General features: G+C 40.9%; 1 protein-coding gene across 1 annotated transcript in view; it reads left to right on the top strand.

The window, feature by feature from the left end:
• The first annotated feature begins 16,920 nt into the window (after positions 1–16,920).
• LOC120059067 (tumor necrosis factor receptor superfamily member 14-like) overlaps positions 16,921–24,173 on the top strand; it is a 36,406-nt gene continuing 29,153 nt past the window's right edge. The window contains exons 1-2 of the mRNA XM_039007851.1: positions 16,921–17,127; positions 23,830–23,948. Coding sequence (XP_038863779.1) covers positions 23,919–23,948 — 30 coding nt within the window. The 5' untranslated portion in view covers positions 16,921–17,127; positions 23,830–23,918. The remainder of the gene's footprint in view (positions 17,128–23,829; positions 23,949–24,173) is intronic.

Raw genomic sequence — 24,173 nt, 5'->3', positions numbered from 1 at the left:
GAGACTGAACAAAGCAGGTGTCACTGTTCTCTATTCTAACCCTTGAACACAGTACTGACTGCTACTTCTCTCTTCTCTATGGTAGTGGCACATAGCATGTGAATATCCATGTATAGTATGAGTGGGTTTACATGAAGGGGAGTCCTGCTTTCTCCAGTCCTATCAACTTAGTCATTTCTTCAAAGAAGGGTAATGGAGGACACACGTTTAAGTAGGCTAGCCTATTTGAAAAGGCATAGATATTCTACACTAGAAAGTTCCTGTGGTAACTATGGAGCGATTTCAGTTCCAACAGAAATTGTATTTGAATTCCAGAATTTAGAATTTGTAATAGGATATTGAATATAATATTTTTTTAAATTTGTAATGCACAAATTGAATCATTGCATTAATTAATTTAACTTGGTTTTGTTCATGCCACGTTAAAAGGTAGGTTAATACATGTTTACTGTTCAATTACATGGTGTTAATATAAAACCCACAAAAGAACTGCTTTTATTACACTGCCATTTTCTAAATCGTACCCCACTCCGTCCTTGAATTTTCCTAAATACGTCTATAATACACAGTCGTTATTACTCTTAGTATCACAAACAGAACTGGTGTTCTATACCGTTTTAGGAGGGCATGTCATTATTTATATGGTTTTCCCGTCTCCCCTCCTTCTCTCGACAGTTGGACCCACTCCCCTCCTTTTTCCTGATAGTTGAACATGTGGGCAGCGCACGTGGCAATAAACCTAGTTGTTATTGATTTGTCATTGAAAAGCATCTAATATGTGTGAAGATAATGTGTCTTGAGTATATTTTTAAATGTTGAGACAATAAGCAGAGTTGTGTGGCGAAGATATGGGCGTCTTTCTCCAGAATGCATGCACTCAGCTCTCCAGAATGTGCTCCGCTGTCTCCTGACAATTCCTGAACATTCATTGTGTGAATTGTTTGCCCTTTGTTTATTTTGGATCAATTCCCCATGACATATGTAACCAGTACGCAGGTAAATGTACTGTTAATCCCCATCATTTGGTTACATTAATTACTGTTAATGCATGCATTACAATCATTGGCCTTTCTCATTCTCGGAGTGGAAACGTTGTTTGTAGAGTTCACAACCTGCTACACTTGTGAGAAACAACTTGTGGTTAATTTCATAATCATGTAGGAGTTTTGTCTGTGTTTTCGTTGTCTTTTGTTTGGAGTGCTCCATGTGCGCAATGAGCATGTGTAAACCTCTGTCCTGCTGCGGCTGCAACACAGTCTCACATTCAATTCGCGCATATATGTACAAAATGTATTTCAGCAGATTTCGTGCGTTTTTGTGCATTTTTGGGGTGGTTAAATTCGTTTGAAAATACACGAATTTCTGTGCTACTTAATTCGTGCGAAAAGACACGAATTTAACCAGTAGGCGACACAAGCCTTTGCAACAACCATATAGACGAGATAATTTATATTTCATTTTTGTTCTTCTTAATGGCTAATTCAACGTCATGAATATACAGAAATGTTGTCTTTGTTTAACCATGTTTTAAAATGTGCCGTTGTATGCCTATATGTACTGTTTTAGACTTGCTGAACAGAATTTTTGAGAAAAGACGCACATTTACCTGCGACTTAATTCGTGGGAAATATTGTTTTATTAATGCCAATGCTGTTTTCTGTGCTTGATTTCGCTTAATACTTTGGATACTGGTGCACTTGTAATCAGAACGCCTTTTTGTCATGTAGGCAACCATACACGATTTTCTTCATAACCCATTTCATATTTCGTGGAGCCTAAATTACACCATTTTCTTCATAATGCATGTATTACATGTTAATGTAAAATAATGAATTATGTTGGCTTACACTTATGGCCTTTCCAAGGCCTTTCCATACCTTAAGGGAACATTTTAGCACTCGCCATATGGTTAGTGAGAAACGCCACATTGCAAATGTAAGGTCCCTTACTAGACGTCCTGCAACGTTTCTAAAATTCGCGGACGGCGTCGGGCCGTGCGCGGGGGAGAGATCTTTCAGGAAGTCATCAAACTAAATCTCTCGGACGTTCGGTTTCCGTTTTATAAAAATAACACATTTTGGTCATTTTTCCGCAGTCTAGGAAATTCCCACCAGAGGGAAAATAAATAATATTGCAAATGCACAAGCACATTGCAAATGCATGTAGCCTTTTCTCCTAAACGGAAAATATTTCGAAGACGTAATGGACAGTTGGCCCCGAACAAGATGGCGTCGAGGCCTCAACGCTTTTTGAGTTATGGCCATTTTTCTGGGATTAAAGGTCAAAAACGTAAAGTAGGGTGCTAATTTGACCGCTTCACGTCAAAGTACATAAGCATACGGTGTCAGGAAAAAAAGAACCAGCCATTCATCTATCGTAATTTAAGAGAAATCGTACATTGACAAATTGGTCATGTTCACAAAAAGGAGTTAAAAAAAAAAAAGTTACAGATCCAGCAGTGTGTTCAGACAAACATTTTTTAAGTGGGTCTCGAAGCTCTGCCACTGCATCGCAGTGCTAGCTGCGCCACCAGAGTCTCTGGGTTCGCGCCCAGGCTCTGCCGCAGCCGGCCGCGACCGGGAGGTCCGTTGGCCTAGCGTAGTCCGGGTTTGGCCGGTAGGGATATCCTTGTCTCATCGCGCTCCAGCGACTCCTGTGGCGGGCCGGGGGCAGTGCGCGCTAGCCAAGGGGGCCATGTGCACGGTGTTTCCTCCGACACATTGGTGCGGCTGGCTTCCGGGTTGGAGGCGCGCTGTGTTAAGAAGCAGTGCGGCTTGGTTGGGTTGTGCTTCGGAGGACGCGTGGCTTTCGACCTTCGTCTCTCCTGAGCCCATACGGGAGTTGTAGCGATGAGACAAGATAGTAATTACTAGCGATTGGATACCACGAAGAAAAGGGGATAAAAGGATGGAGTGAAAAAGTACGGTGCTTAAAGACACACAAAGCCTGAAATGGCATTGCCATTATCTCCAGGCCGTGCCGAGTTCAACGAGATGCTCCGCTTGACCGTAGCTAGCTCGGTCTGAGTGCAGCGACAGGGACAAGAAGAAGGACCCAAATGACCCTTTGACCTCAATTTCATATTTTTTTGCTTTTGGGAGACAGAGAGAGAACCGTTAAGGTTAGAAGCACAATTTGACCTCAGGAACGTTCCTAAGGTCCTCCCGATCTGTGCAAGCCTAACATTGACCGTGTGGCATTAACCCTTAATAGTTAAAAGAAGGTGTTTACATCAAACAGTTTACAATGACATGTCTCCCCATAGGAATACATTTCCTGCTCCCCTAAATTCAACCTGAAGCCTATGTGGGTTAATAATGCCTTATGAACCTGTCTTCGATGACAATCCATCAGGCCACTATGAGGTCTACCTGTGTCGATTCTAAAGATTCGATTTTAAATCACCCTAAAAGTGTTTGCCATACCCAACCTGCAGTTTGAGAGAAATAGTGCATTCAACCCTATGTAAATCAGTGAGTTCTTAACGTATAGACTTAAAACTCAGGATTCTGTAAAAGCCCACTCCAATGAGGATGTGTGTTTACTTTCAGCTTCCTGTGCCAACCGGAAGTGCCATAATTGGTGTCAAAAGGGCTGTTTCGAAGGGTTAAAAAAGTCAAATCTTTCCAAAACTTAATATATGTGAATAGGCAACCCTCATGAACTGTAAATCAGTCATTCATCCCATCAGATTTCAAGGAAAAATTTACACACCCACACAGAAAGGATGGAGTGACACACTGAGGGGCTTAGAGGCAGACAGTGCCTGCAATAGTTACTTTTGTTTGAACTTTTAAAGAACCGTCAGACCTAGAGTTCTGAAACTTTACAAACCTGTTCTAGAGCTCAGGTCGATTAAGCACGGTGAGTTATGTGGCTCTAGAAGGTTCTCGGACCGATAAAAAGCCTCGGTGCATTTGCATTGACTTCAATTCATTTTGAGCATTACAAAATGGTGACATTTAGAAAAGTCCCAGAGTTGCAAGACTAGGTGCATTGAAACCGGCTCGGCCCATAGAGACGGACCCCGACATTTCTGTCCGATAGCTCATTCAAGGACCCCGTAGCAAGGCATGGAAAAAAGTGGAATTTCAGCACCAATTAAGATTTTGCTCGGGCACCGAATGACCTATCGAGCCGAAACTTGGGATTCGAGGTCCCCTCACATAGGGCTAAACATAATGTGAAAACTGGACCCGCAGCTAGAACATAACTACGTATTATTTGTTTTATTATGGTTTAAATGGAAGGCGCTGTGAATTTTGGGCCTGCTCTGAAATATGTGATAGTTGGCTTCTAAACGAGTTGGAAAAAGTGAGTTTGGAGTCAGATGGTATCAGTTTGGTGTCTGAAAATATCTAATTGGCTGATGGACACTGACTTGCTAGTTGACTTTTGTGGATTTGCAATATGTTTCAACAGTGAAAAACCACCAAAATAGCATTCTGAAATCACCACTAAAAATGACATCACCATAGCCGTGCCGAGTTCAACGAGATGCCCCGCTTGACCGTAGCTTGCTCGGTCTGAGCGCAGCGACAGTGACAAGAAGATGACCCTTGACCTACATTTCAAGTATTTTGCTTTTGGGAGACAGAGAGAGAACTGTTAAGGTTTAGAAGCACAATTTGACCTCAGGAACGTTCCTAAGGTCTCTGTGCAAGCCTAACATTGACCGTGTGGCATTAACCCTTAACAGTTAAAAGAAGGTGTTTACATCAAACAGTTTACAATGACATCTCACCCCATAGGAACACATTGCCTGCACCCCTAAATTCAACCTGAAGCCTATGTGGGTTATGAATGTCTTATGAACCTGTCTTCAATGACAATCCATTAAGCCACTATGAGGTCTACCTGTGTTGATTCTAAGCTTCCTGGAGCAACCGGAAGTGATAAAATCACCCTAAAAGTGTTTTGCCATACCCAACCAGCAGTTTGTGATATATAGTGCATTCAACCCTGTGTAAATCAGTCAGTTCTTAACGTATAAACTTAAAACTCAGGATTCTGTAAAAGCATACCCCGATCAGGATATGTATTTACTTATAGCTTCCTGTGCCAACCGGAAGTGCCTTAAAATGGGGTCATAGGTGCTGTTTCGAAGGTTTAAAAAAGTCAGATCTTTCCAAAACTTTAAATGTGTGAATCGGTCAACCCTCATGAACTGTAAATCAGTAATTTCGCTAAACAGATGTCAAAGAAAAGCTCTCTCACACACACACACACACACACACACACACACACACACACACACACACACACACACACACACACACACAGCAAGGATGGAGTGAAAAAGTATGGTGCTTAAAGACACACAGAGCCTTAAATGCTTTTAGGGGGGATCCAGACTTCCATACCCGCTCTGGGAGCGCTATACTACCGCCCCAAATCAATGGGTGCTGGCCTGAGTGATTTATGGAGGTTTTAAAAAAATATTCTGTTTTTTCTTCTGGAAAATATTTTATGTTTTTTCTTCTCGAGTCAATGGCCTGAGTGATTTATGGAGGTTTTCAAAAAATATTCTAAGTCCAAACTTTTCATGCACCTGGTATTTTTTTGGGGTTACCAGGCGTCATTTTTCAAAACGGTTGAAATTGCTTTTAGGGGGCATCCAGAGTGTCACATGACCGGATGAGGTAACTATTCTTGTTCTTCTTGTAACTTTCCGGTAGGCTAGAAGCTTTCCGGTGTTTTGCTGCTCGACACAGGTCGACGCAGGTATTGCACTTGATTTATCGTTATCGTAACCGTAGGTGCAGCCAAGTGGAAATACGAAAGCTTTCTAGCTATTTCGCACTGACGGTAATTTGAACACAAGAACGTTTCTAGTGAAAAGGTGCTTACACTCAGAGCCATGTATTTACACTCAGCCACCCTAGCCTTATTACGGGTTAACGTTTTGGTAATTTTGGTTGGCCAACAAAATGTAAGACTACAATGACTGCATACGTTTCCCCAAATGTTATACGAAAAAAAAATGTTTTGTTATTGATGGACAATGGCAAGGCTGCCATTGTATTTTCAGTTACATTCTGTTCAATAAAAATGGTTTACACGTTTATTTTTTAAGAAATACATGGAACTACAACCGAAAAAAACACCATTAACCATCATGCATTGCTTACATTCATTCTATCCTGAAAAGTCTGTTCAGAAAAATCGAAAACAGTACATATAGGCATAAAACCACAATGTTTTAATAGGGATTAAATAAAGACAATATATATATAACCTCTTATGGTTAAATGGTTAAAAAAAGACAAAATATCTATATATTCATAACGTAAAATAAATAAATACAGGCGATCGCGTCTATGGTTGTTGCAACGGCTTGTGTGTCGCCTACTGGTTAAATTCGTGTCTTTTCGCACGAATTAAGTAGCACAGAAATTCGTGTATTTTCAAACGAATTGAACCACCCCAAAAATGCACAAAAACGCACGAAATCTGCTGAAATACATGTTGTACATATATGCGCGAATTGAATGTGAGGCTGGGCTGATCTGAGATATCCTCTGCAGCCCTCATCCTCCACATACAACACACGTTATGCCAGTCACATTCTGTTGAAGGTCCCCAAAGCACACACATCCCTGGGTCGCTCCTCTTTTCAGTTCGCTGCAGCAAGCGAATGGAACGAGCTGCAAAAAACACTCAAACTGGACCGTTTTATTTCCGTCTCTTCATTCAAAGACTCAATCATGGACACTTACTGACAGTTGTGACTGATTCGTGTGATGTATTGTTGTGTCTACCTTCCTGCCCTTTGTGCTGTTGTCTGTGCCCAATAGTGTTTGTACCATGTTTTGTGCTGCTACCATGTTGTGTTGCTACCATGCTATGTTTTTATGTGTTGCTGCAATGCTATGTTGTTGTCTTAGGTCTTTCTTTATGTAGTGTCTCTCTTGTCATGATGTGTGTTTTGTCTTATATTATATATATATATATATTTTATCCCAGCCCCCGTCCCCGCAGGAGGCCTTTTACCTTCTGGTAGGTCATCATTGTATATACGAATTTGTTCTTAATAACTGACTTGGCTAGTTAAATAAGGGTTACATATATATATATTTAATATAAATAAATGACAAAGTATAACATTCATTTCGATGTGCTCAATCTAAACATTAAATACCAAAGGTTATCAAAATGCATGTTTATTAGGAGTGGATATTAGCCCCATTGTGAATTCATAATAAATGTATGTTTTCTTAAAAAATACATTTTTATATATAACATTTCGCCTGCAATTTAATTTGATGAATTTGTTTCTGTAATCCCCACTGTTTTCATGTAATTGTAACTCTACTTTTATTGCATAAGAAAAAACGAAATACAAACAATGCTGCATTGAAGCAGTAAGGCATACACTGTTAAGGGCTGTTCTTAGAATGATGCAAAGCATGTTCATTCATTCTGATTGGCCCCCTCAAACGCCATTGTTTAGATTTACATAATTTAAGAGGATCTCTGTGGTAGGCTAACACCCATATAAATATAACAGGCTTGAAACCTCTAACCCTGGCAATTCATTAGATTTTACATTTAGCAAATATTCTTAGGGTTAAGGGCCTTGTTGAAAGGCACGTCAGTCGGCAGAATGTTTTTTTCTTCCACCTAGTCTGCTTAAGGATTCGAACCAGCGACCTTCGCCACCTAGTCGTCTCAGGGATTTGAACCAGCAACCTTTCGTTTACTGGCCTAATGCTCTTATCCCGCTAGGTTACCTGACGCTCCTCTCTGACTCACAAACACAAACACAAAAAAATAATTCACTCACTAAACAATACATTTACCGATGAAATAGAAACAGATACATTTCCTAAAATGAATCAGTTCTTTTTCTAACTATTATTAATTAGAAAACAGCTCCAGCTAATATCATGACAACTGTTTTCTTCTTACCAACCTTATATTTATTTTTAATTTTCTTAATTGGGGAGGGGGCGGAGGTGGTTACAAGTACAACATTTAAATTCATATCAAATTATATTCCATAATTGTCACGTTCAATGTCTTCAAACTCCCTGTCATAAATGAGCCAAGGCGCAGCGTGCATGTAATTCCACATTTTTAATCGAAATGAAACCTTCACAAAAAACAGGTAAACAGAAACCGAACGTGACGCAACCGTGGCACACACAAACACTCACAGAAAATAAATAATTACCCACAAACACAGGTGGGAAAAGGCTGCCTAAGTATAATTCCCAATCAGAGACAATGATAGACAGCTGCCTCTGATTGGGAACCACACCCGGCCAACAAAGAAACAGAAACTAGAATGCCCACCCAAATCACACCCTGACCTAACCAAAGAGAGAAATAAAAAGTCTCTCTAAGGTCAGGGCGTGACAATAATGTATATACATACATTTTACCCACGGTCTGCCACTCAGAAGAAAACTAACTTAAAGAAGAGTAAAGAAAAGAGAAAAAAACATTACAAAAGGTAAATAACTACAAAGTATTGATCATTTTGGTCCGAGGTGTGTTGGGTCATTGTCCTGTTGAAAAAACAAATTATTGTCCCACTAAGCGCACACCAGATGGGATGGCGTATTGTTGCAGAATACTGTGGTAACCATGCTGGTTAAGCGTGCCTTGAAATCTAAATAAATCACAGACAGTGTCACCAGCAAAGCACCATCACACCTCCATGCTTCATGGTGGGAACCACACATTTACAGATTTTCCATTCACCTAATCTGCATCTCACAAAGACACAGCGGTTGGAACCAAAAATCGTACATTTGGACTCATCAGACCAAAGGACACCAGTCTAATGTCCATTGCTCATGTTTCTTGGCCCAAACAAGTCTCTTCTTATTATTGGTGTCCTTTAGTATTGGTTGCTTTGCAGCAATTCGACACACCTAAAGAAAAACCCTTGAATGAGTAGGTGTGTCCAAACTTTTGAGGCCGACAAATTGAGGCTGTTCTGAGGGCAAAAGGCCTCAGAACAGCCTCAATTCATCGGGGCATGGACTCTACGAGGTGTCGAAAGCGTTCCACAGGAATGCTGGCCCATCTTGACTCCAATGCTTCCCACAATTGTATCAAGTTGGCTGGATGTCCTTTGGGTGGTGGACCATTCTCGATACTGATGGGCGTCATCTTGGGGTCATGATAGGGGCTGCACCAAATGATTGATGTATTATAATAATTGATAATGCTTATGTTGTATTGATAGAAGGGGAAGGGCTATAAGACCCTCCCCCACTACATTTATAGGGTCCTGGACCACAGATTAGCAATATATGCATTATAAGGTTTAATACTGTTCCACAGTTATTTTCTAGTCTGTGCCTTTTATAAGAAATGGTCTGAGAGATGTGTGAGCCATTGCAGTCAAAACAGGGTGTCTGTGAGAAAGCACCTCAAGGCTAAAATAGATACATAGACTCCTGCAGGGGAGTAAATAGATAAGAGACAAGTCAGACACACCACTGTAAGCCACATGGAATGGAAAATTACTGCTGAGCCCTTAGAAAACACGGGACTATTGTTTTCTCCTGCAAGTTTGTATAACTGTATATGCATGGGTTTGGTCTCATGAGTAGAAGGTGTTGACGTAGGCAGTTACATCACTGCAAGTATATTAAAGCAACTTTTTACCTTTTTTATTTAGCAGAACTTACTGAAACATGCGTGCTGTGTTTCAGTTGTCAACTTCTGTCTGCAATTGCATTAATAAAGGTTTAATTGATTTACTTAAAGAAGATATTGTCTGATTGCTGATTTCACCAATAAGCCAATGATTGACAAGGAACAAGGAACCTACCCCAACAATACACAACGGAAACTGTTGAGCGTGAAAAACCCAGCAGCGGTGCAGTTCTTGACACAAACCGGTGGACCTGGCACCTACTACCACACCCTGGTTAAAGACACTTACATCTTTTGTCTTGCCCCATTCACCCACTGAATGGCACACATACACAATCCATTTCTAAATTGTCTCAAGGCTTAAAAAGCTTTCTTTATGCCAGCAGCATACCACCCTGCATCCCACTGCTGGCTTGCTTCTGAAGCTAAGCAGGGTTGGTCCTGGTCAGTCCTTGGATGGGAGACCACATGCTGCTGGAAGTGGTGTTGGAGGTGCTCTTTCCTCTGGTTTAAAAAAATATCTCAGGGCAGTGATTGGAGACATTGCCCTGTGTAGGGTGTTGTCTTTCAGATGGGATGTTAAACAGGTGTCCTGACTCTGAGGTCATTAAAGATCCCATGGCACTTATTGTAAGAGTAGGGGTGTTAACTGTAGTGTCCTGGCTAAATTCCAAGCTGTCCCTCATACCATCATGGTCACCTAATCATCCCCAGCTTACAATTGTCTCATTTATCCCCTCCTCTCCCCTATAACTATTCCCCAGGTTGTTGCTGTAAATGAGAATGTGTTCAGTCAACTTAACTGTTAAAATAAATGTAAAACACTGATTGAAGTGGATTTAACAAGTGACATCAGTAAGGGATCATAGCTTTAACCTGGATTCACTTGGTCAGTTTATGTAATGGAAAGCGCAGCTGTTCTTAATATTTTGTACACCCAGTGTATATATTTACACATTTGGTAGATACATACACTAACAAACATGACCTTGAATGTGAACCAAATATCCATCTGTAACATTAAACATTTACAATGTATTAATAAGGCTGAAAAGATGACATTGGTACTTTCTCGCTTGAACGTTAAACTATTTATCTTAGTTGGAAGGAAACTGTACTTTGCTAAAAGTGTGTCGACCAATGCCTTATCTAGTACAGCTCAAGAAGGTGAAATATTATTTCAACCACAGAAGTATTGAGGCTTTCTAACCATGGGCATGACTCTAAGAGGAAGTACAAACAAAGTTATCAAATGATGATGATCACGAGTTCCATTCTCCTCCTCCAGCATTATCACAAGTTCCTCATTCCTTCACGTAAACAGGAGAACTGAAAGTAAAGGCAGTTCTTAGAAAAGTCACATTCACAGTGTATTTGAAAGGACTTTAGTTGTGCTTGATTGAGGAACAATGGAAAGAACTGAAGTGTCCCAAAAGTGCAAACTCTGCCTGCTGGTTAAGCTAAATCATGAGCACCTGAAGTATGTCATGGAAATTCTAAACATTAAAGGGAAAGTAAGAGAGGTTGCAGGTTTTGAAACAGCAAAGTTCTTTATTAATAAGATTAGCAAAAATGGAGCTGTTGACAGAGACCCAAAATAGTACACAGCGAAAAGCCCCCAAACACATTTTAAACTGTCTTTTATAGCTTTCCTTAGCATCTATCTTTGCCAGCTGGCAAAGAGCCATATGTCCATATGTGGTTACACATTTTGCAGTGTTGCTAAGCATCTCATACTTCATCACATACCATGAGAAAACAGGAACCGTATCCTGTACAGGCCCACTTGAACAGGGTCAGACAAGTCTACCGAAACCAGTCGTTTTCTGCTTTCTCAGGGCATAGCGCACAGCTAAGATTAATAATAGAGTAAGATTTATGCTTGTATAAATCCTTAAGCCTGCAATATTTCCCCCATAAATATTTCAATTATTTGAAATACATATTTGACACCGGTTTGATTCACAGTTATAGATATAACCTAATCTACACACTCAAAGCATGTTCATACCTTCCTGGACATGGCCTGTAGCTGGACCAACCTGTTCTTCACTACCTTCCTGGACATGGCCTGTAGCTGGACCAACCTGTCCTTCATACCTTCCTGGACATGGATTGTAGCTGGACCAACCTGTTCTTCACTACCTTCCAGGACATGGTCTGTAGCTGGTCCAACTGGTTCTTCAGCCGCCATCTCAACTCATCCTGCTGGCCTTTAGCAGTGATCAGCTCTCCTTCCTTTATGGACAGAGTTCTAAACAAGGAACTCACTGTACCTGCAGAGTACAGTATTGATTGGGAAAACATACAATAAGAGTGTCATCTTTTATTGACAGGATTGTTCACACCTTTCCAAACCTTTCAGATCTCAGGGGGTGAGAGCTAAGGGTTGATTTAGGATTTGGGGCTCATCCTCCCCCAGTTTAGGCTCTAAAGCTGTGTTTGATACTGTATCTCCATGTGAACACACCAGAAGAGATCACATGATTCTTCCTGGCCTCCTCTAACTCCCTCATCAGCAGTTGGTTGGTTCTCTCTGTATATCTGAAGAGCTGTGTTTGTGGCCATGTTCCAAGACACAGACAAGGCCCCCATGCAATATTAGTTTTATGTCAAATTTCAGAAGATAACATTACATGTAGCCTGTATATCAATTTCAAATGTTAACAATTTATGAATTCCTAACTCTGACAGAGTTAACTAAGGGTTAACCTCATTCTGTATGGCTTGGTGTCTGTCTCAGATTGAGTTGCTTCTCTGTCCAAAAGGGCTGGGAACCCTCCATGTTCAGGACCCCATCCAGAGCTGGCCTCTCTCAGCCTGTGGAGCTCCTCTTCTATACTGGCTATCTGCTGGCTCTTTTCCTGTACCTCCTTCTCCACCTCCCTCCGATTCCTGACCTCCTCTGACAGACACACTATCAACTCCACAGTTAACGCAAAGAAACACAGAAAAGTATGTGAGATGACGATGGTTACTTCAGCGCCGCATTTTCACTATTTTTTTATATACATTTTTCTTTTCATTAGTTTTATTTTAGTTTGACAGGTTTTTATATTTAATTCTAGATGTGTGTTGTGCTCTGCTGGTTCTGGTATCAGTTTTTGTTTGAACAGTCTAATTCTTGATCTCTGTTGGTTCTGGTATCAGTTTTAGTTTCAACAGTCTAATTCTAGATCTCTGTTGGTTCTGGTATCAGTTTTAGTTTCAACAGTCTAATTCTAGATCTCTGTTGGTTCTGGTATCAGTCTTGTAACCTGAAGTGTCAAGGTTTTACCTTCTTTTTCATTTTGTTTTAGTTAAATGTTAGTCAACCTTTATAGTTCAAATGCAGAGGGATAGATGACACTGTTATAGTTAGATCACTTTTATACTGTAGTTAGTGTCAGGGATAGATGACACTGTTAAAGTTATAGCACTGCTGTGGTAATCAGTATATGTCTATATACCCATTAACCTGTCTAGGACTGGGGTTCCCCTCGCCAACAGCCAATGAAATTGCAGGGCGCCAAATATAAATCAACAGAAATCTCATAAATCAAATTTCTCAAACATACAAGTATTGGGCACCATTTTAAAGATCAAATTCTTGTTAATCCAGCCACAGTGTCGGATTTCAAAAATGCTTTACAGCGAAAGCTCCACAAACGATTATGTTAGGTCACCACCAACTCACAGAAAAACCCAGCCATTTTTCCAGCCAAAGAGAGGAGTCACAAAAAGCACAAATAGAGATAAAATGAATCACTAACCTTTGATGATTTTCATCAGATGACACTCATAGGACTTCATGTTACACAATACATGCATGTTTTGTTCGGTAAAGTTCATATTTATATCCAAAAATCTTATTTTACATTGGCGTGTTAGATTCAGTAGTTCCAAAACATGCAGTGATATTGCAGAGAGCCACATGAATTTACAGAAATACTCATTATAAATGTTGATGAAAATACATGTGTTATACATGGAAGTATAGATAAACTTCTCCTTAATGCATCCGCTGTCTCAGATTTCAAAAAAACTTGACGGAAAAAGCATAATCTGAGTACGGCGCTCAGAGTCCAAAACAGCCAAAAGAAATATCCGCCATGTTGCGCAGTCAACATTAGTCATAAATAGCATTATAAATATTCACTTACCTTTGATGAGCTTCATCAGAACGCACTCCCAGGAATCCCAATTCCACAATAAATGTTTGATTTGTTCGATAATGTCCATCATTTATGTCCAAATAGCTTATTTTGTTAGGGCGTTAGGTAAACAAATCCAAACGCGCGTTCAGGTCCAGTCGGATGAAAAGTTCAAAAAGTTATATTACAGGTCGAAGAAACTTGTCAAACTAAGTATAGAATCAATCTTTAGGATGTTTTTATCATAAGTGTTCAATAATGTTCCAACCGGAGAATTCCATTGTCTGTAGAAAAGCAATGGAACGAGAAATACCTCTCATGTGAACGCGCGTGACTGAGAACGAGGCTGATGCCAGACCCCTTCGTCAAACAGCTCTCATTCGCTCCCACTTCACAGTAGAAGCCTGAAACAACGTTCTAAAGACGATTGACATCTAGTGGAAGCCTTAGGAAGTGCAAAATAACCCATATCCCACTGTGAATTCGATAGGGGTTCAAAAACTACAAACCTCAGATTTCCCACTTCCTGTTTGGATTTTCTTCTCAGGTTTTTGCCTGCCATATGAGTTATGTTATACTCACAGACATCATTCAAACAGTTTTAGAAACTTCAGAGTGTTTTCTATCCAATAATAATAATAATATGCATATATTAGCATCTGGGACTGAGTAGGAGGCAGTTTACTCTGGGCACGCTATTCATCCAAAAGTGAAAATGCCGCCCCCTATCCCAAAGAAGTTTTAAACCAAAGGTCACACGTTGTTGTTCACTACATAAGCTACAATACTCTCACAGAACTCTGAAATATACAGTACAGAGAAGTCCCTACTTCCTACCTGACCTCTGACCACATCCTCATAATGAGAAATGGTCAGTTCTGTCAGCTCCTCCTGAAGCACAGAGATCTCTTGGTCTTTCTTCACCTCTTCAAACTGACAGATGAGTGATTTCCTCACCTAACATCAGTATGTTCTGCTCCTTTAAAAAGAGGGGTTACAATACTACAACTACAGTCAGCCTCCAATATGGTGCACACCCCACAGAGCCAAGCATAGTGCCAACAACCATCAGATCCTTCTAGATCTACTAGGGGCCATTTAAGTGTCTACAGGGAGGTTTTCAGACTGGGCCACACCAATCTGTATAAAATGATGTACCTTCTCATGTAGTAGGGTCATGTACCATGGTACCTTCCCCCCTGTGTCCTCAGCCATGGTGGTACTGGTGAAGTTAGACTTGTTCTGATAACCCTCTCTAGCTGCTCCGGGGTCCAAGCAGGCTAAACCTGCCATTTCCTTTTGTGGAGCCGTTCACCTGCAGGCTTCAGTTACATGCACGAAACATTCAATAACGTTCACTTTATTCACATATAGTTTTCTTTTTACTGAAGCTGTTTGACCTTCTCTCTGACCGTTGACTGGATTACTGGTCATTTCGGCCTGTAAAACAAAGCATTATTTCTTATCAACTAAGAGTGATTAAATGTGAATTAAAAATGTAAGTCACAGTTTATGAACTGAATTCAAGTGGGGTTCCCACCAGACAAGAAAGGTTTCTACAGTCCGTTACAACATTATAGAACATCTCTGGTAAATCTGGGTACCTGGTTTTCCTGGGAGTGTGGAGGGGTCCAGCAAGTCCTTCCCAGGAGCAGACTTACATAATATTATATAAACCATCATCAAGGAAATGTTTACTAAGCGTATTTTTGGATGTTAAGAAAGTTCATGTAGCATATTATTGTAGAAAGCAGTGATCTTAATTTTTTTTTTAATATTTCACCTTTATTTAACCAGGTAGGCAAGTTGAGAACAAGTTCTCATTTACAACTGCGACCTGGCCAAGATAAAGTAAAGTAAAGTTCGAAACATATAACAACACAGAGTTACACATGGAGTAAACAAACATACAGTCAATAATACAGTAGAAAAACAAGTCTATATACAATGTGAGCAAATGAGGTGAGATAAGGGAGGTAAAGGCAATAAATAGGCCATGGTGGCGAAGTAAATACAATATAGCAATTAAAACACTGGAATTGTAGATTTGACAGTAGATGAGTGTGCAAAGTAGAAATACTGGGGCGCAAAATAAATAAATAAATACAGTAGGGGAAGGGATAGTTGTTTGCGCTATTTATAGATGGGCTATGTACAGGTGCAGTGATCTGTGAGCTGCTCTGACAGCTGGTGCTTAAAGCTAGTGAGGGAGATAAATGTTTCCAGTTTCAGAGATTTTTGCAGTTCGTTCCAGTCATTGGCAGCAGAGAACTTGAAAAAGAGGCGGCCTAAGGAGGAATTGGCTTTAGGGGTGACAAGTGAGATATACCTGCTGGAACGCGTGCTACGGTAATATAAGTCGCCTATCTTAATAATAATTTAGATGTTAGACGACCAGTACTTATGTTTACATTTAACCAAGATCAAATGAGAGAAAGTCAATAGTACAGTTATTTTTTAAATCATATAGTTTACAATATATCTATGGTTATTACATAGAAGGTTTAAACATTCCATCTCAAAGAAACACGTTCTATCACAATGGATGCTGATGTCATAGAGTGGTTTGAGGGGGGCAATGGCGTTTGAGGGGGGCAATCAAAGTGAATGAGAATAAACATGCATTTCATCATTCTAAGAACAGTCCTTAAAGTGTATGTCTTACTGCTTCATTGCAGCATTATTTTTGTATTTCGTTTTTTTTATTTTTTATTACAGTTACAAGTACATGAAAACATTGGGGATTACAGAAACATGTTCGTCAAATTAAATTGCAGGATAAATGTTCTTTAAAAACAAGAAAACATACATTTAATATGATTCACAATGTGAATGTGATTTAAGATGATTCACAAATATGAGTTTATAGTGTGTTGGGTTATCCAACAGACACGGCACATTGTGACATGGTACTTGAAGATGAAACGGACGTTATTAACGTGGTACACTGTTTAGATTGAGCACATTTTAGCGAAATCTATACTTTGTCATGACAATATAAACGGATGGATGTGTGGCCATACCATCTATTGGCTGATTTGTCGATCTGAAGTGTAGGTCATTGTTTTGAAGGCGTTGTGAAATGTGATAGCGTTCAAACCTGTATCTCCAGTGACAATAATTCTATAGCCAAGCTATGATGCGTTCATACACGATGTCCAGATTTTCACAGGCGGACCATTTACAAGTTAAATCACGGGGGGAAATGTATTTTACCAACTGATAGAACATAGGCTTTCACCAAATAGATTTGTATTTCTGGGGTGGATTATCCATTTAAACTGTATAGTGGAATATCAGTAGGTTGCCTCCCTCTTCGCAAACGTTATTTGGAAAGTCAGAGTGAAAGTAAAATAATTCAACTGCGAACAAAGACGGGGTAAGATACAGATTATGTGTGTATATGTAGAAATAGCCTACTTAACATGTACCGTGCAGTAACTGAAAAAGAATGACAGATTTTAATCGTGATGAATGACTGTATTTGTAATTTTACGACAAGGCTGTTCTCTCCCTTTTGTTTTCAATGTCTGTTCTGCCTCTTGGTGACTCAACTGCTTTTTAATTTGAACGCGTGGTGCTAAACTCAATCAAATTGTCCCTGTTCTTGAAAAATGAAAAGTTTTGGCCTTCTAATTTTTAAAGAAAAATAATTACAATTTTGCTTGTTTGCAACAAAAACAACGGACACAATAATATAGCGAACGTCAGAAGCCCTGACTTGGCCTGACTGTACTGTACACTCTAATAGTAAAAGATTGCTGGAGTATCCTTTAGGGGTTCTTCAAATTGAAACTGTGAGAACCTCTATAAATTCTTCGAAGAACCCCTTTTAATCGATCCTCGAATAACCTTTTGGGGTACATTTTTTAACTCCCCCCTTCCCTATTATTAATAATAATTAATACGCATAACAATAACAACAAGAACACAATATTTCAGTTGTAAGTGTTTATTATGATTTTAGTGGCAAAGCAGAATAAAAAAATCCAAAAATGAGAAAAATTCCCAGCCGAGCCCCAAGTCCAATGGATATATCCTCTGTCGTGTTGATGTTCTCCGTATCCATAGCCAGAATGATTTTGCAGTGCATGGTGATCGAACAGGTTTCCTGTTGTATTCATCAGAGGTGTAGGGAGGGTGAAGTGTGTGAATCCCAAAAATTGCAATTATACAGATGATAAAAAAAAGTGCACGGCAGTATTCATAATGTCACGTTCTGACCATAGTTCTTGTGTGTTTTGCTTGTTTTAGTGTTGGTCAGGACGTGAGCTGGGTGGGCATTCTATGTTGTGTGTCTAGTTTGTCTGTTTCTATGTTTGGCCTAATATGGTTCTCAATCAGAGGCAGGTGTTTTGTGTTGTCTCTGATTGGGAATCATATATAGGTGGCTTGTTTTGTGTTGGGGTTTGTGGGTGGTTGTACGTCCCCTCGCCCAGACCTCGGGCGTGAACCAGGGACCCTCTGCACACATCAACAACAGTCACCCACGAAGCATCGTTACCCATCGCTCCACAAAAGCCGCGGCCCTTGCAGAGCAAGGGGAACCACTACTTCTAGGTTTCAGAGCAAGTGACGTAACCGACTGAAAGGCTGGTAGCTCGCACCACCGCTAACTAGCTAGCCATTTCACATCCGTTACACATGGGCATATTGGCCATCTGACAATTCTGGCAAATGCCAGAAAGGCCAAACCAGTTTTTATTGGGGTGGGTTGGTGAAAAAATAAATAATAATAAAATGTTTTATTTATACAAAAAAACATGGCCTGCGGGTCATGAGCCTGTTTTTGATGACTTTTGTACAATTTCTCTGTTGTCATAATAATCTATATTGAGCACTTGGCTGACCAGTAGGCAAGACCGCCCCACCCTCCCAAAATGGTTCGGCGCGGTTTTCTGATTGGCTGAGCTGAAGTGGCACACATTCAAAGTCAAACGGGTAACAAAAACAGTGATACATACAGTACCGGTCAAAAGTACACACCTACTCATTCCAGGGTTTTTCTTTATTTTTACTATTTTCTACATTGTAGAATAACAGTGAAGATATCCAAACTATGAAGTAACACATATGGAATCATGTAGTAACCAAAAAAGTGTTAAAAAAATCCAAATATATTTCAAAATTGAGGTTCTTCAAAGTTGCCACCCTTTGTCTTGATGACAGCTTTGCACACTCTTGGAATTCTCTCAACCAGCTCCATAAGGTAGTCACAAATGCTTTAAAATTAACAGGAGTGGCTTGTCAAAAGCTAATTTGAGGAATTTCTTTCCTTCTTAATGCGTTTGAGCCAAGCAGTTGTGTTGTGACAAGGTAGGGGTGGTATACAGAAGAAACCCCTATCTGGTAAAAGACCAAGTCCATATTATGTCAAGAAAAGCTCAAATATGCAGAGAGAAACCTCAGTCCATCATTACTTTAAGACATGAAGCTCAATCAATCCGGAATATTTCAAGAACTTTTAAAGTTTCTTCAAGTGCAGTCGTAAAAACCATCAAGCACTTTGATGAAACTCATGACGACCGCCACAGGAAAGGAAGACCCAGAGTTACCTCTGCTGCAGTGGATAAGTTCAGTAGAGTTACCAGCCTCAGAAATTGCAGCCCAAATAAATGCTTCACAGAGTTCAAGTAACAGACACATCTCAACATCAACTGTTCAGAGGAGACTGCGTGAATCAGGCCTTCATGGTCGAATTGCTGCAAAGAAACCACTACTAAAGGACACCAATAATAAGAAGAGACTTGCCTGGGCCAAGAAACATAAGCAATGGACATTAGACCGGTGGAAATCTGTCCTTTGGTCTGATGAATCCAAATTTGAGATTTTTGTTTCCAACCGCCGTGTCTTTCTGACGCAGAGTAGGTGAACGGACAATCTCTGCATGTGTGGTTCCCACTGTGAAGCATGGGGGGGGGGGTGGTGTAATGGTGTGGGGGTGCTTTGCTGGTGACACTGTCTGTGATTTATTTAGAATTCAAGACACACTTAACCAGCATGGCTACCACAGCATTCTGCAACGATATGCCCGCCATCCCATCTGGTGTGCGCTTAGTGAGACTATCATTTGTGTTTTCAACAGAACAATGACCCAACACACCTTCAGGCTGTTCAAGGGCTATTTGACCAAGATGGAGTGAATGGAGTGCTGCATCAGAGAACCTGGCCTCCACAATCTCCGACCTCATCCCAATTGATATGATTTGGGATGTGTTAGACCACAAAGTGAAGGAAAAGCAGCCAACAAGTGCTTAGCATATGTGGGAACTCCTTCAAGACTGCTGGAAAAGCATTCCAGGTGAAGCTGGTTGAGAGAATGCCAAGAGTGTGCAAAGCTGTCATCAAGGCAAAGGGTGGCTACATTTTGATTTGTTTAACACTTATTTACTCTTAATGATCGGCTATGACAAGCCAAATGACATTTACTCCTGAGGTGCTGACTTGCTGCACCCTCAATAACTCCTGTAATTATTATTATTTGACCATGCTGGTAATTTATGAACATTTGAACATCTTGGCCATGTTCTGTTATAATCTCCACCCGGCACAGCCAGAAGAGGACTGGCCACCCCTCATAGCCTGGTTCCTCTCTAGGTTTCTTCCTAGGTTTTGGCCTTTCTAGGGAGTTTTTCCTAGCCACCGTGCTTCTACACCTGCATTGCTTGCTGTTTGGGGTTTTAGGCTGGGTTTCTGTACAGCACTTTGAGATATCAGCTGATGTACGAAGGGCTATATAAATACATTTGTTTTCTTTATTTTCTTTTTTTACACCCACAACAGTGGGAATGCAGATGACACGCATATTATGCACATAGAAACACATTGGGCTTATTCAGGACAGATTTTGGCGAGAGTGAGTCCTCTTGCTTCACCTTTTCCTCTCTGCTGAAACTAGCGGGCGAAACAGCGCCCCTCTGTTTTACTATATGTATCCCGATGTAGCTGATTCTGTCTGGCCAGAAAAGTATGACATGTCATACTCTTTTGATCAGATCAGAGTATGTGAGCGGAGCTGGAGCAGAGCGTGCTCAATTTGACTGGATCTTAGTGCGAGATTCCCAAAGGTTGGAGCGTCGAGCTTCTTGCCCGTTCCAATTTCGCTCCAGCAGTGCTCACTTCAGGAGCTTGGGGCATGACCGCCCCAGCCTGCATTTGTAGTCTACGTGTGTGCTGCTACAGCCTCTTGCTTTTACTGCTGTCATGGAGTTGGCTAAATATTTTCATAAAGAAACTGATAAAAAACACAGGTGCTAAATCAAGGTGACTTACAAAGATGAGGTCCAAGAGCAAGAGAGGGAGTGCGGTGATGTAGTGTCCACTGGTATGTTTAAGGCTTGGATGCCACCTGCTGGTATGGTGCTAAACTGTTAAGTTACAGACCGAATGCCATAGTTCTATGTGCAGGATATGGAAGTTGTTACAGGCTGGCTACATGAAACCTCCACAACTAAAGGATCATTGTGGTATCTGAAAAGACACTTATCCCAAAAGTATGATGGTGTACTTACTACGTGCACATGCTAAAAGAAAGGAACGAGGTAGGCCTGGCATATTCCCACGTTCAAAGAGCTTTCCGATTTGATTGGATTATTTTGCGTAAAAACCTTTAGGCCAAACTATAGAAAAGTTTTGAAAAATAACTCTGCATCTCTGCCCAGCCTGGCAAGAGTGGCCGAAAGGGTGTTTAGCACCCCCAGTGGCTCTGCAAGTGTGGAGAGAATATTCTCCGCTGCTGGCCGGCTCTTACAGGCACCATCGCATGAGTCTGCATCAGTCTGGAGGCAGAGGCTCCCTTCCTGCTTTGACGTCCAAAACTACAAGCCACTTGTTGACGTTGTCAATTGCGAGGCATCGTCTGGGAGGTACTTTGTTCAGTTGATAAAGATGTCATTGAAACAATACAACTGGACATTAGTAAATGTATTGGTAATGCTACCGATGGAGCTGCAAACATACAAGACCAGTACAATGGTTTCTCTGCCTTGCTATCCTCACACTCTCCCAACCAAGTACATGTGGTGTTACACACACGTCCTGACTCTTGTGAAGACAGACACAATAGGAGTAATTATGGCTGTTCTCTCTACTAAATAAGCAGTGTTCATTCCAGAGTCCTACCAAAGAATCAATGTGTGGGGAAAAAAGAGCCTGGACACTCCCACAGACGTCTCTCTCCTATAGGAGAAACACGCTGGTGGGCCAAGGATGTATTCTTTGGCGACCTACAAAATGCTCTGTTTGTGGATGTAATTCTCACCTCGATGGCTATTGAAGAGATGGCAGGTCAAAGGCCAACTGTACGTGTCAAGGTCAGAGCATTAACAGATTCCCTGCTCAAGGTACAACACAATCTTCACTGCCCAAACAGTTCTGTCTATATTTGAGAAAACGTCCCCTCTCTCCAAGTACCTACAAACCAGTGGCATGGACATCCTGACAGTAGGATGGTATTGGGAACACAAGAGGCTCTGCAAAATAATGTGAGGGACTTGCTGTGAAGAGGGCTGCAAACAGCTTTGTGCAGTGGTCCACTGACAAGCTGCAAGAACAGGATGAACACACCGAACTGGAAGTGCAAGCTGAGATGCCTCAGAAGAGAACAAAGAAAAGGAAGACCATGCCATGATACCATGATAGGGATGCAGAGAGGCCATGATACCATGATAGGGATGCAGAGAGGGTCAACAAGACTAAGGTGCACTATGTCATCATGGAAACAGTCACTGAGAGCATCTGTCAGCTCTTGCTGACACCAGGCACGTTGTACACAGACTTTACTCATCTGGACCCCAGCAGGTTCTCAGAGATACAATATAATGGATTGCCCCAGACATCACTTGCAAATCTCTTGCTTGAGTTTGACAGCCGAGCAGATGTCAGCACTTTGCAGTGTGAGTTGACTAGTTTTGCCGGTCAATGGGAGAGACTGAAAACATCAGCAGTGGAGAAGTACACAACCAGGACTGTGAGTGAGATACCTGCAGATGGACATGATGAAGAACAAGTGGAGATGATGAATACAAGTTGTTCAACATGTAAGAACTGTGCTGTATGTTGTTATCAACGTCTACGGTGGTACATCTTGTTGACAGAGGCTTACCATGTTGTAGGCCTGGGGTACACGTTCCTATTCACCCTGTCTGTCATCCGGGTAGCCGGTGAGAGGAGCTTCTCAACTCTCAAATTCATACAACATAGACTCAGGAGCACCCTATCCTATGATCACTTGGAGGCATTTATTCTGATGGCAACTAAAAAGGAAATCCTTATGGTCTTGGATACAGATGATGTCATTGACAGGATGACAGAGAAGAACTGCTGTGACACGTGCTGACAAAAGGGTAGGGAGGGCAGAGGGACAGCAGAGGAGAACAAGAAGAAACAGACAGACGGACGGACCGGACAGACCGGACGGACGGACAACTGAGGAGAATCACAGACAGACAGGCTGACAGATTGACAACAAAGTTACAGACAGAGTTACAGACAGAGTGACAACAAATTTACAGACAGAGTTACAGACAGAATGACAGATCAGAACAAGGAGAATCACAGACAGACGGACAGTGACAGCAGAGATGCAGAGACAGACAGGACAACAGGGAGAAAACAGACTCAGAGGCCCAGTTATAGTGATGAGTTGTATCTCCAGACTCCAGTGGTGTTTTAACATGTATTTGTTTTAAACATGAGCTGGTTAAAAAGAGCTGGTTAAAAAGGAGGGAGACCATGTTTCTTCACTCACTGGTACAGTAAAGGTTGGAAATCTCTGTACTATAGTGTACTACTGATGTTATACACTGCAGGTTAGGAGGGTTAGGTTAAGGTTAGGAAAGAGGTTAGTGTTAGCGGAAATGCTCTCCTAACCTGCTACAAAAATCACTTCCGGTCGTAGCTGTATCAAGTGTCAAAGATGGCAACATTCTCTAATAACTACACGCCTAATTCTGTGTCATACTTCTCAAAGTTGATAACTAGCTTATTCATTTTTTCTTCAGTGACTCAATTCAGTAAGATATCATCATTTACTAATTTAAAGGATTAGATTTATATGTACTAAAATACATGAATTCAACAGGTCAGTTCATCTCGATACTTCAAAACTCCTAAGTACTTCACAAATCCAGCGTGTGGGTCTTCCAGTGAGTTGGAGAGGAATGAGGAACCATGGCACAGTTTGGAACCTTGATATGGACTGTAAGTGAAACTTTTCTGATTTGCTTGGCATGTTTAAAAAACAATTATCAATTTAAATATTTCCCCTATGAAATATAAATCAGAGTTATTTTTAGCCTACTAGTTCTGTCAATTTTAAAGAAACCTTTTAGAAAACACGTGGTGGAGAGATGTACATTTTCACCAGGTCAGCGTTTCCCAAACTCGGTCCTGGGAACCCTAAAGGGTGCACATTTAGTTTTTGGC

Source organism: Salvelinus namaycush, chromosome 14 (assembly GCF_016432855.1).
Source record: "Salvelinus namaycush isolate Seneca chromosome 14, SaNama_1.0, whole genome shotgun sequence".
In the NCBI taxonomy this organism is placed as follows: domain Eukaryota; kingdom Metazoa; phylum Chordata; class Actinopteri; order Salmoniformes; family Salmonidae; genus Salvelinus; species Salvelinus namaycush.
This window is presented reverse-complemented; position numbering and strand designations above follow the sequence as displayed.